Source organism: Apteryx rowi, unplaced genomic scaffold (assembly GCF_003343035.1).
Source record: "Apteryx rowi isolate R43461 unplaced genomic scaffold, aptRow1 scaffold_407, whole genome shotgun sequence".
In the NCBI taxonomy this organism is placed as follows: Eukaryota; Metazoa; Chordata; class Aves; order Apterygiformes; family Apterygidae; genus Apteryx; species Apteryx rowi.
This window is the reverse complement of record NW_020450598.1, coordinates 127,148-139,500: the sequence shown is the minus strand read 5'-3', so window position 1 is coordinate 139,500 and position 12,353 is coordinate 127,148. Positions and strand designations below refer to the sequence as shown.

The window sequence follows — 12,353 nt, the reverse complement described above, 5'->3', positions numbered from 1 at the left end:
AGACAACAGACTTACCCATCGCTCCACTAGAAAGGGAAGGAAATACCTCTGGGCCTTAGGCAAAGGTTTTAAGCAACTGTTTATTATCAACTTCTTTTTTGTTCAAGATGTCCAGAGTTTGATACTGGACACACCTCGGCTACTTCTGCACCAAAAATCTGAATGACAATGTATTTCCAGCAACCACATGCGATACTGTTGTTCTTCTGGCTGCTGCTTAGCTCCAAGGTCACTTCTCACAGGACATGCCTCCTTTCTCCCTCCACACAGTTAGCAGCTCCCATGGCATAAGCACTTCACATCCCGCTCTATGCATGCTGCTGGCATGGCTTGTAGCCTTGGGGAGAAAACGCCGTTAATGCCCAGATGTTTTGGCTTGGTATTTCTCATAGGACAGAACCTGGTTTTAAGGGGAGCAGTTGGCGATGCCTGGAAAAGAATTGGCAGCTCTGCATGGTTGCTGCTTCCCCTGCTCTCCCACGCTGCTTTCAGGAGCCACTCTGAGTAATAAAATAGCAACAGTGTCCTACTGGTCTAAATTATCATTAAGTGGTTCTTCTCTGCCTCATGCCTGCCTTTGATTTTTCAGCTGAAGTCACGTTAGTATTGAACAAGTAAATTTGTAATTAAAGAAACATAGGTATTTTCAAATGACCTCTCACGCTGCTAACTCATTTTACATTGAAATAATCTGCTGCAAAGCTACAGCTCTGTTTTAATTTCCTGGACAGTTGGGAACAACCCTGGCTCTTGCCACTGGAACCATGCACACAAGGCTTTTCCAAAGCTGGGGTTTTGATCTCTGTTGGTGAACACAGACACTTGGGGGACTGGCATCGTTCCCCTCATTTCCTACCATTTCGCTACATACCTCAGTCAGATCTCTTCCGTTAGCAGATTTCCCTGCAGCCTGTGGCTGTCTGCAGCTGGCTGTCCATGTGCACGCGTGCAAAATTGTCTAACACGCTGTATATCAAACTTCATCAAAGGGCCAGCAGGACAAAGCAACAGCAATTCACTCCAACTTCCTCGCATTAGAAAGATTTTATAAAAGACCTTGATAAAACTAGTGCTTCCCGCTTTTTGATGTGTGGCTAAGAGAACATTATCATGATATCCGTGCACGCTTCAAAGCCCACTTAGGAAAAGTGAGAACAGGTCCATCTTTAAATATTTTAAAGCTCCTTATAGCTGTCCTGATTCACTGACAAAAATATAAAGAATGGCAAATGCCCCTTATGATGTTTTTCTACCTTCAAGGATCAACATTTGCTCTGCTAAATGAAAACACTCAGCCAGAGGACATCATCCAAGTTATCGTGAGTACTAAAATCTCCAAAAGCCGCACAGTTCCAGACACGTTCATGGCTCAGAGCGAGTGCTTATTTATTGCATACAGATTCTCACACCACATTTTAGTCACCTGACTGCACTGTAGCAGCACATTAAGTGAGAGGAATGACATCTTTCACATGTGATTTCCTCAGTCTCCCCTTCGGTGTGTATCCTGGCACTAGAGCTGGCTGCATTCAAGGTTTGAATGGAGCTAAAGAGATTGTATTACTGACAATGGTGCCATCGGCTGCCAGCTTAAGAGAATCGGGTGCTGAAATAAAAAAATTATTGCTTGGAGGCTGAGGTAGAAGTTGATTCTCAAGTTTTCAGGAGTCCCAAGGACTGAGCACAAGCTGGACCAGTTATGCATGCTGAGAGCCTTATCAGAATTGCCTGGCCACGCACAAGGAACTAATGCTCTCTGGATGCTTGGAAGATGGGATGCTGGATGACTGAAACAGATGCTTTTGATGAATCCCAGCTGTTTTACCACCAACCTATCGGACTGGTTAGTGAGGTTTTCTCAGGCGTTGTTGTCCTTTGTGTAGCATGTGGATACTGTAAGACACAGCACTTCTGTGAAAGGCTGGAAGAAGCAGCAAATCTGCACCTCCATACAGATCCAACCTCTACTCCTAATTCCTAGACCTAAGCAAAGCTGGTGGTCACAGTCTGCTTATGGCTCAGGAACATCCCTAGAAGTCAACCCTCACTGGAGGCAGACCTAGAGCCAAAATATTACTTGGCTTCTCCTTTCTGTGGTGCTGCACCTTCAAACGTTGACCATAGGGCTTCCCTCAGCTCCTGCATAGGAGTTTCTTCACCAAAGGGGGGTGATGAGACAACCTGGTTGTGTTCTCCAAGGCAGGTGAGAGCTTTAGAAGGAACCTCCTTCCTTCGCCAGGTCACCAGCAGCCAGGTTCTTGCCCTCTGTGGAAAAGACCACTGCCTTCAGAGGTCTGCTCTATCACACACTGCGAGGTCGTCTTGGCAGCCTGCTCATGCCCTTTAACTCATGTCATGGCCTTTCAAGACTTGCTCATATGCACAAGGTACTCTGAGGGCAATCCCTTAATTGAAAAGGCAGCCTAAAAAACTTCAAATGCACTAACCAGCCCATTAATGCTGCTCTAAGTTTTGCAGCCACCCCCAACTTGAAATCGGTGTGGTTGCTTTCACACAATGCTGAAATTTTTAGCTCTTTGGAGCCTACGTAATCACACTGCTCTGCTGTTTTGATTTGTATCGTAAATCTTCAACAACTGTTTTGAATAGCTCCTCAGAGTTGCTGCTACACCAGGGCATCCTTGGCTGATAATGAACAGGGATAGATGCCTGTGGCTCCAATCTGACCAATGTGTGCTCCTTTGCGTGAGGTGCAGTTTTTCCTTGATGGAAAATTAGCGCAGTGCACTTTTATGGTCTACTGAATCAATCTAAGACTCTGCCCTTTGGACTACAGGTGTCCTCTGAAAACTCCAAGTGGAGAACGGGTGTCCAAAGAAGAGGAATAAACCAGAGAAAGGAGGGAGGACTGACCCAAACAAACCAGTTGCTCATATGCACAAGCCTACAAACTATACAGAAAAATGCTTGCTGAACAGAAGCATATATATATGGATATAGCAGACTCACAAGAGCTTTGCTTTTGCTGCAAATAAGTGGCTTTTATATTTCCTCACTGCACTAGTTTGCAGTACATGACCCTGAACTCCCAGAGCCCAAAGACATGTCAAATGCCACCACTGTGAACTTTTTAAATACCAGTCATTTTGGAAGAAATGTATCCCTCAATTGCTCCTTCGTTACCAGTTGCAGCAGATGCTAATAGTCAGGGCTGCAGCAAAGATGATGGGAAAGAGGAATTTGAATAATTTCTTCCTTTATCCCACTGACTTTAAGAACAGAGAGAAAAGCTAAAGTATCTACGTCCGCAGAAAAACACCCAGACCTCCCCTAGATACCACGAACCAGATTTCCTTTGAGCATTTCTCTGGCTTGCCCTTATCTTGCAATCAAATACTATGGCCTTTTCCGTCAACTTCTGTAATACAATTGGGCTTTTTCAACGCAGAAAAGTGCAGAAGGTACAGAACATAAGGTAAACAAAAAAAACCAAAACAAAATGGAAAGCAATGTCAAGCAAGCCGCATGACGGAGCAGATACGCTGTGCTGCTAGAGAGGAACTGTAAAGAGAGGGCAAGGCTTCAACAGTGGCATCGGAAATGAGTTAAACTAATCCACTATTTCCCAAGGTTTGCACCAAGCCCACTATTTGGATGAAGAATGAAACCAAATTTAGTTCTTAGGTATTTCAATCCTTAGAGTGTGAATTGCTGAACAAAGGTAGTTAAAAAAAATTTAAATATACAGTCTTTAATTCTACAAAAAAAAAAAAAAAAAAAGAGCTAGAACCAGTGCCAAAAGTTCAGTAAATGCACTATTCGGAGAGTTAGCCACCCAAATTCACACCACTGAAAGCTCTGCAAGAAGGTATACAGCGCTTGCAGCGCCTTGCACTTGTCAAGAGGAGGCCATCCACGGCATTTTTTCATTTTCTCTGTACCTCGTTTCCCAGCAAAGCAGAAACACATGCTTCCGAGGCGTCGCAAATGGCGGTCAGGTCATGGCCTCCTTCGAGGGCCAGAACAACACGGCCTCCGGCCAGGCCCATCAGCTGCTTCGTCAGGTACCCAAAGCCTGCAAGTGGGGGACAGGAAACGCAAGAGAAAGGGCAATGGTGGTCACTAGGTTCAGACTCCTGGCACAGGATCAAAGCAGCGTAAAAAAGGAATTACATCATATTAAAGAAACCACAAGGGATCCGAAAGGACGGAGCGCGTAATATAAGCCAGGTTTGATTTTAATACATTCGTTTCAGGACTCCAGCTCCGGTTGCCCTTTGGATGGGCTCAAACACGTGCAGCGTGGGGCAGATCCTTCTCTCCACGTCTGGAGCACGCTGCCAATGTTTTGCCCCCATAAGAGGCATCAGCATCCTTCCTATTACCCTTTATTGTTTGGAATTAAATACAGCAGCAAATATCAGCTTCAGAAGGAAGGAAAGGGGATGGAAGGAGGCTGCTTTTTGCCATTATTTCTAAGACAGGAGAAGCAAAGAAGTCATGCAGGAGGCATGACAGGGGGGAGGGAGGAAAACAGGGGAGGGGAGGAGGTTAAGGGGAAATAAGTAAAATTGTTGCCGGTGCTTTTTAGTTGTGATAGCAGCATTGCAGTGCCCCAGAGATATTTGACATCTAGTTCTTAACAGACGGTTCTTCCAGTACATAATACGCTGTAAAAATTCCTGGAGCACCCGGGGACTTTGATCATATGACACACAATACATTTCTACCCTTTAAACAAAACAGAACCAAGCTGTGAGGATTTAAAAAACATGTCCTCAAACCAACCCTCCCCCTCAAAAAAAAAAAAAAAAAATCCAAACAAAGATAATCCAGTGCACTTACACCCTTCTTCCAAAAGCCCTGTTTTTTTGTTTTGCGCTGAGTCGCATAACTCCCCCAAGCGCCTTTGCAAATTGGTAAATTAGCAGACAGATAAAAGATTCATGACTGTGCCCATAACACAATACCCAACCTCTCCTTTTGTGAGAGTAGCAAAGCATGGGAGATTCAACAAGCAGGTAAACAAACAATTCTCATTACAGAGTGTTTCTGGATGTCTTAAATAACTTGTCTCTTGTAAATCTACTCCGCCTTATTCTTTTATAACGTTTATAGGTTCAGCTACCTCATGAGGTTCTGAAGTTCACTGTAGAGAGTGYTTCCTGACTGAAACAAACTCTTAAAAAAATAAATCCTTTTGCTTTTGCAAGGGAAAAACAACCTGTCTTCTTGACTGGCCTGAATGAAACAATGCCAGATAAACCCAGTGTAACCAAGAGAGGGGGGAAAAAAAAAACCTTCAGCCCATCTCCTGTGCAGGACAAAACATCATGGATCCAAAGCAAAAAGGATGTTCTTGTGAGCCCATATAAAGGTGGGGATCAAAATGTTTGGCTCAAATTTTAGTAGGATATCCTGGAGAAAGCAACAAACATCTACTAGCATTCAGACTAGGGTTTTCTGTTTACATCTGGCATTCCCTCTTTCTTCAATTTTGCATGCAAACATGATTTTTTTCGTATTTAGCAGCTAGCTTCCACAGAGATTCAACTACAAAAGGCTTCATAATTTACTTTCTTTAAAAGTAAACACACAATGCTCCAAGACAAGAAAGGCTTCAGCCAAACCAAAGTGCAATGCCCAAACGCATGGAAATGTACAGAAAAATTCTGAAATTAAAGAGTTGTAGACAGATCCTAGAGAGGTAAAAACTGGAAATATCCTACTGAAGCCCCTAGGACAGCAATTTACACCAATGTAGGATCCTTGCTGTTGTAAAGCCACAACTTACATTTTGCTGATAGATTATATCCTCCAAGAGGTGTAGGATGGCCTTCCACTGCATCAAAACCAGACGACACCAGCACAACATCTGGGGCAAATTCATTGGCAATGGGCATTACTACCGTTCTGCAACAAAAAATTAACAACGGCAGATCTATTATTTTGGCTCTTGAATGAACAAAGGAACACTTAACCTTGAGCAAACCTAAGCCTTTAAACCTGACGCTTGAGCAAACTCTTCTAAAACCTGGTGTTTTTATTCCACAGGAGAAAAACCCATTTCCTCTCTCCTTAGAATATGAGAAGCTGGTTGTCCAGCTATCATGTTATTTTTTGGGTCAGGTCCGTTATTTCCATCATGAACAACCTGATGTTCAGAGCAGGGGAATAACCTGCCATACGTTGCGGTTTCTGGTTGTGGTCATGTCTTGCTTCACAGACGTGGTCAGCCAGAGCAGAGAGGGCACAAGGAAAAAGGTGCAGACTGCAAAGCCACCTGGAAAATTGGTCATATAAGGACCTCACTGTGCGGCACTTGTCACCCAGCTGCAGCAATGTGCTCCTTCTAAATATCTGCAAAGGCATTTATTTTTTCCACACTGCGCTTAACCATAATTAAAGGCTGGGGAGGTCGCAGTATGCATGAGCACTCCCCAGCACACAGAATCACAGAATGGTTGAGGTTGGAAGGGACCTCTGGAGATCATCTAGTCCAACCCCCCTGCTCAAGCACGGTCACCTAGAGCACAGTGTACAGGATCGCGTCCAGGCAGGTTTTCAATATCTCCAGAGAAGGAGACTCCACAACCTCTCTGGGCAACCTGTTCCAGTGCTCTGTCACCCTCACGGTGAAGAAGTTTTTCCTCATGTTCAGATGGAAGTGTCTGTGTTTCAGTTTGTGCCCGTTGCCTYGYGTCCTGTTGCTGGGCACCACTGAAAAGAGTCTGGCTCCATCCTCTTGACACCCTCCCTTAAGATATTTCTACACATTAATAAGATCCCCTCTCAGCCTTCTCTTCTCCAGGCTAAAGAGGCCCAGCTCTCTCAGCCTTTCCTCACAGGAGAGATGCTCCAGTCCCCTAATCACCTCTGTAGCCCTTTGCTGGACTTGCTCCAGTAGTACCGCATCCCTCTTGTACTGGGGAGCCCAGAACTGGACACAGTACTCCAGATGCGACCTCACCAGGGCTGAGGAGAGGGGGAGGATCACCTCCCTCGACCTGCTGGCAACACTCTTCCTGATGCACCCCAGGATACCATTGGCCCTCTTGGCCACAAGGGCACATTGCTGCCTCATGCTTAACTTGGTATCCACCAGCACTCCCAGGTCCTTCTCCGCAGAGCTGCTTTCCAGCAGGTCAACCCAACCTGTACTGGTGCATGGGGTTATTCCTCCCTAGGAGTGGAGCAGTGCCAGGCTTGGTCTCCATTTATTTGCCACTCAGCAAATACCAGCTCAGGCCAAAGGAAGCTTTAATATGCAAATATCCCACCCAAATACACCTTAGAGCATGCTATTCCCTGTCCCTCTTGCTTTTGGTGTCCTCTAAAAAACAGACTGAATTCCTTAGCACTGGCAAACTAATGCCCGTTAAGGCTGGCATTCAAATGAAATAAGAGGTCTATCTTTGTGGTTTCTCAGCAAAAGGCATTTTCACATCGATTTATCTCTTCAATCTGCTCTGTTTCTGTTCAAAAATCTACATGAGGTTGCAAAGCATCCCATTTCCGATGACAAGACGCCAGCTAAGCAAAAATGAGAAGTTCGGCAGAGAGCAAGTAATTGCTTCTTCATCTAGCACAAACACAGTGGAACTGAAATTACAGCAATGAAAAATTTCAAAGGAGCAGAGTTTCTTAATAAACATGATACAGATGCACACAATCCCTCCTGATTAAGAAAGCTTGTAGCAAGCATTCTTGGATGAATACCTTCTTTTGCATGCACTTAATGCCAGGGGTACACGCATTCAGAGGTTTGAAAATTGTTTTGAGTTGTTACGACGAGGCAATGATAACTGCAGGAAATGGTGGAAAAGCAAGGAGATGCCTTAAGTTAAAAGTCTCCAACTCAAGGCCCTTTATACAAAGTAGTATTTTCCAAATTAAGTTCTTCTTCTCTTATAAATGCACTGACTGATTTTTAGATGCATCTCTCCAAACCTAAACAGCTGCTGTAAGATTAGGGAAAACTGAAAAACGTCATGCCCTTTCTGTAAAGTAGTATTCTATTTTACCCTATCCTAGGAACAGCTACTGGCAAGGATAACTTTCTAAAGCATGAATTGAAGTAGCATCAAACTCATCAAACAGCTTCTATCAGTACTGCTGAACACATTTCCTATGCTCTAGTCTAAGCAGGTGGGGATGCCAAGGCACATCAGCTCAGCACTGAAAAATAATTCAGTCAACACTGTGAAGCCCAAGAAAAGCCTTCTAACTTCAATTTTTGGGCAACAGATCTCCATGGTAATCTAACAGCCTCCTGCCTTCTTCCTGCTGGACAGTCTGCAGGACACACAGCCATGTAAACATATGCAAAAGGCACAATCTTATTTTCATTTTCAAAATCTGTTTCGTAAAACCCACAGACATTTTAAGTAGAAACCACCTCATTCACAAAGGACTTAAGCAGCATTTTCGAAGCAAGTGCACGTGGCAAAGGGCTTTTTTTCTGCACTTTGAAGTACTGCTGAGCTATTTAATTTCTAACCAGAGTAAAAATGCTAAAATCATCAGATATTTTCCAGACGAGGTTATGATACCATGGGAGTTGCTAGCACCCCAGCTGCTGTGTGGTATCACCCTAATCCACGTCGCAGAGCAAATCAAAATCAACACCCTGGAGTTGTGTGCGCTGGCTGCCAGCATTGAACAACCAATGCAACCACTAATCAATCTGCCTATCTGTATATACATATTTTTTTGCCACGGAGCAGCTCATCTGACTGATGCCCAAATGCTAACGCACCCAAAGCATATGAAACAGCGGTGCACAGCAGGTGAGCCATGCGAACGACTGACGGGTGTCAGCGATGGTTCCCAGACACTGCCTGTATGAATGACAATAGTTAGAAGATACCCTCTAGTGGCAGAGAATACCCAGGCAACACCCAACAATTAAAGGTGAAACTTGTCCTTATAAATTTTGAGAAAAAGCAGTGGCTGCTCATTAAAAGGAAATCAATCGGTATTTGGCAATATTTGGAAGAAGCTGTTTTGAGGATCTTCTGAGTACAGAAAGGGTGACTGTGCAGCAGCAGTTGGCTACTCCTGCATGTGTCTTCATTTCCAAGCAATTATTTGTGGTGCTCATTAGCCAGAGTAAATTTTAGAATGATTATCTGATCCCCCTCCAAATTTAAGAAACGTGAGATGCAGGTGCCTTGGTTCTCCTGTCCAAGAAGGGTCAGACATAGGACAGACAGCCTCCCTGTCCCCACAAAATCCTGGACACCTTCACCTTTGAGTCTGGAGGACCCAGGAGTCGGCAGGCAGCTGAAACTCAGAGGAAACGCGGAAGATCACGTCGTGTCAGACCAAATAAGCTAACGATGCTTTCTGGTACACTATTAGAAATTATTAACAAGTCAAATCCAGACTTGAACCCTTTCCTTCATTTGTGCCTCTTACCCAAGCTCTCAAAGCCTGCTCCTTCTTCGGAGTTTCTCCTATCTCTAGCATTAGACCAGGACCCAAAAGCCACAATCTCAGCTGTGTTTGATACTCGCCAAACATACAAGCAACTACATCTTCGGTCATAAAGCTTCAGTTTAGGTCTGAATCAACGGTGATGCGGAGCGTACGGATGAGATGTTGCCGTGAGCCCCACACCCACTGCAAGTCCAGCGGGGTTTCCCAGAAGCGTGAGGCTTTGTTTATGGGATCCACCGGGAGCGCCAGGCCCAGGGCGCTGCTCCACACAGCCTCGTTTGGCCCGTGGGAGCCACACGGCATTTTTTTGGAAGTCAGCTGCATACGACAGCCTTTTGAGATCTCGACAGCTTCCTCAATCTTTTTTCTAATTGTAAAAAAAAAGAAAAAAAAGAAAAAAAAAGGCACGTGTAAATTTTTCAGCCTCAAACAGCTGAAAGCCCAAACGAACTGGTTTTGAATGATGTATTTCTGAAATTTCATCTATTGGCAGGATTTCAGATGTGTCTAAGTCTTTCAGATTTTACTTTTTCTTGAGGATGAAGAAAACACACTTCTTGCTCAGATCTGCCACTCTAAAGTCAAATCCCCAAGACAAAACAGCAATTAAATTGCAAAGGATCCTATGACTTTGCCCTGATGATCATACTATAAAAAAGCCACTAATTGAAATGACTGTCAAGAAGGTGACCAGGTTTCTATGGAAGTGGGTCCTTCAACTAATGGCTAGGGGAGCTACAAAGTTACTGACTGAGGAATTAAAAGTTTTACAACACTGAATATTACTTCCAGACATGCTGATTTATTAAAATACAAGGGTTAGTTATACCTTTAAACTTCCTAGGTTTGTGGGGGGTGGTGTTGTTTGGTTTTCAAAAATAAATTACATTCTTTCAGTTGACTTAAAATACAGCTAGGCTAAACAGCTACACATTAGTTAATACTGACAGCTATAAACAGTAAAAACTACCGACCACATTGTGCAATCATTTGGGGGAAAATACAATTTTACATATATTTTCTAGAAGACTGCGTATCTTTTAGTCCATTACTAGCCAATTCGCCAACTAAAATGCTTAATAAACACCAGGCTGATTAAACAGTTCTACAGAGGTTTTTTTTTTTTTTTTTTCCTGTTGAACGCTCAGTTCCAGTGAGCAAGTCAAAATGAAATATAAAAGGCTGAGCGCTTTTTTCGGAAACCCTTTTCCCACTGTTTCCCATATATTATAAAGCATTACCCACTGCTCCTAAGGCTAATCAGTCTCCTGAAGACTCTACTCTCTGTTTCTCAAAACAGTCACCTCCACGGTCATTTCCTATGTCAAACCGGATTAGGAACTTGGGTACAAAATGAGCATCAGAGAGYGTGAAATCCAAAACACAGAGACAACGACTCCAGGCGAAACATGGTCAGCTGCCCCCCTCCCTCTTCCTTACTTCTGAAATGTTTTATGGATGGAAGAGAAAAAACAACCTCCCCCCGTCCCAAACTCGGCTTCCGAACTCATTTAACGCTTTCTACAATCTGTCCGAGAAATTCAGGAGGAAGAGGAGGAGGAGGACTTCAAACTGCAGTCCTGGCTTCCCTTCTATTTTACGAGCTGTGAATAAAAATAAAACTAACACTGAAGTCAAGTTGCATTTGGAATTAAAATTGTATAGGGAAATCAAATGGTATACAGAATTAAAATTTTCCTACCCCTCTGTCAGATAGGGTAGGAAAAAATTGGATGAAACCATACAGCTCCTAGAGTCATCAGGTATAATGTCGGAAAGTAAATTCAGAGGAAAACTCATGCGCATAACGTAATTTAATTTCACCACGTCGTTGCTGTTCTCCTGTAATAAGGAACTAACTACAGTCCTCACATTTTTCTGCAGGTCTCCTAGCCAGGTTCACATTTTGTACTTCTACACAACGTTTGAAAACATCACGAGACTTTACAGAAGCAAACACTTCTTCTTGTGCAACAAGCCAGGAAACAGCAGGCTCTGGAAAAAACTAAATTTTACAACTGTTTGTTTCTATAACTACAGAATAACAGCAACGAATACCAAGAACAGTCTGATGATTTGGGGACCTTCTAAATTATATGCCAGGCATTAGAGTTTAACACGTTTCTGCACGAGCTGTGAGATCAGTATTGCCCACGTACTTTGGTGGTGACTTCAGCCATGGAACATGCGCTCAGCAAAACGGTCAGCTAAATTATAATATACTGCTGGCCAGGGCAGGCGTAGCTGCAGTTATGATGGCACGGCGGAGCGCTGAGATCTCAACAAAATCCCAAACTGGTACTCTCAGACTGAACATCTATTCATGACCAGGGTGATTCCACCCTGCTCCCCACCAAGGATACCAACAGCAATATCACCCTGATTTCCAAGCAGACCCAAAGATGTACATTTCTGCAGCCGGTGCTTTCAGTTCTCCAACAGCAATAAGCAGCAAAGTGCAAGGCAAGGCAGCTCTGCTTAGCATTTTTAACCCTTGGCATCACTTTTGAAACAGTTCAGCGTTATTAGTAAATATTAAGAGGCCGCGATACGCTGTCCAATACACCATTTTAGTGTAAATGCAGGCATGCTAATAATCCTAAAAGAAATTCTCTGTAGAAAATCTTTGACGGAAGTTACTGTTTGCTCTTTGGAAAGAGTAAAATGGCACTGTTTGAAACAGGTTTTCAATACGGGGAAGATAAATTTCACTTGGATTCATTTATTCACTCATCAGCAGACTAATTTATGAGGCCAATTATCTCAGTTGTTATTTCTTTAGAGCACATGCTTTTTATCAAATCCATATAGCAGTTCATCCTGAAAGAGTAAAAAATGAAAAGCATGCTGCATATTTTTCTTCCAGTATCTATGTATTTTACATAGAAAGATGGCTTTCTTCCTTAAAAGCATGCTAAGAGTTAAGGCTAAAAAAAAAAAAAAAAAAAAAA

General features: G+C 43.4%; 1 protein-coding gene across 4 annotated transcripts in view; it reads right to left on the bottom strand.

The window, feature by feature from the left end:
- The window catches only part of HDAC4 (histone deacetylase 4), a 134,502-nt gene that overhangs the window by 8,574 nt on the left and 113,575 nt on the right, over positions 1–12,353 (bottom strand). For 3 of the 4 annotated variants that reach the window (XM_026075613.1, XM_026075611.1, XM_026075612.1), the window contains exons 21-22: positions 5,756–5,874; positions 3,903–4,036 (exon numbers count right to left, since the gene is read on the bottom strand). The exons of the other annotated variant lie outside the window; for it this stretch is intronic. In XM_026075613.1, the coding sequence (XP_025931398.1) occupies positions 3,903–4,036; positions 5,756–5,874 (253 nt within the window). The remainder of the gene's footprint in view (positions 1–3,902; positions 4,037–5,755; positions 5,875–12,353) is intronic. 4 annotated transcript variants of the gene reach the window in all.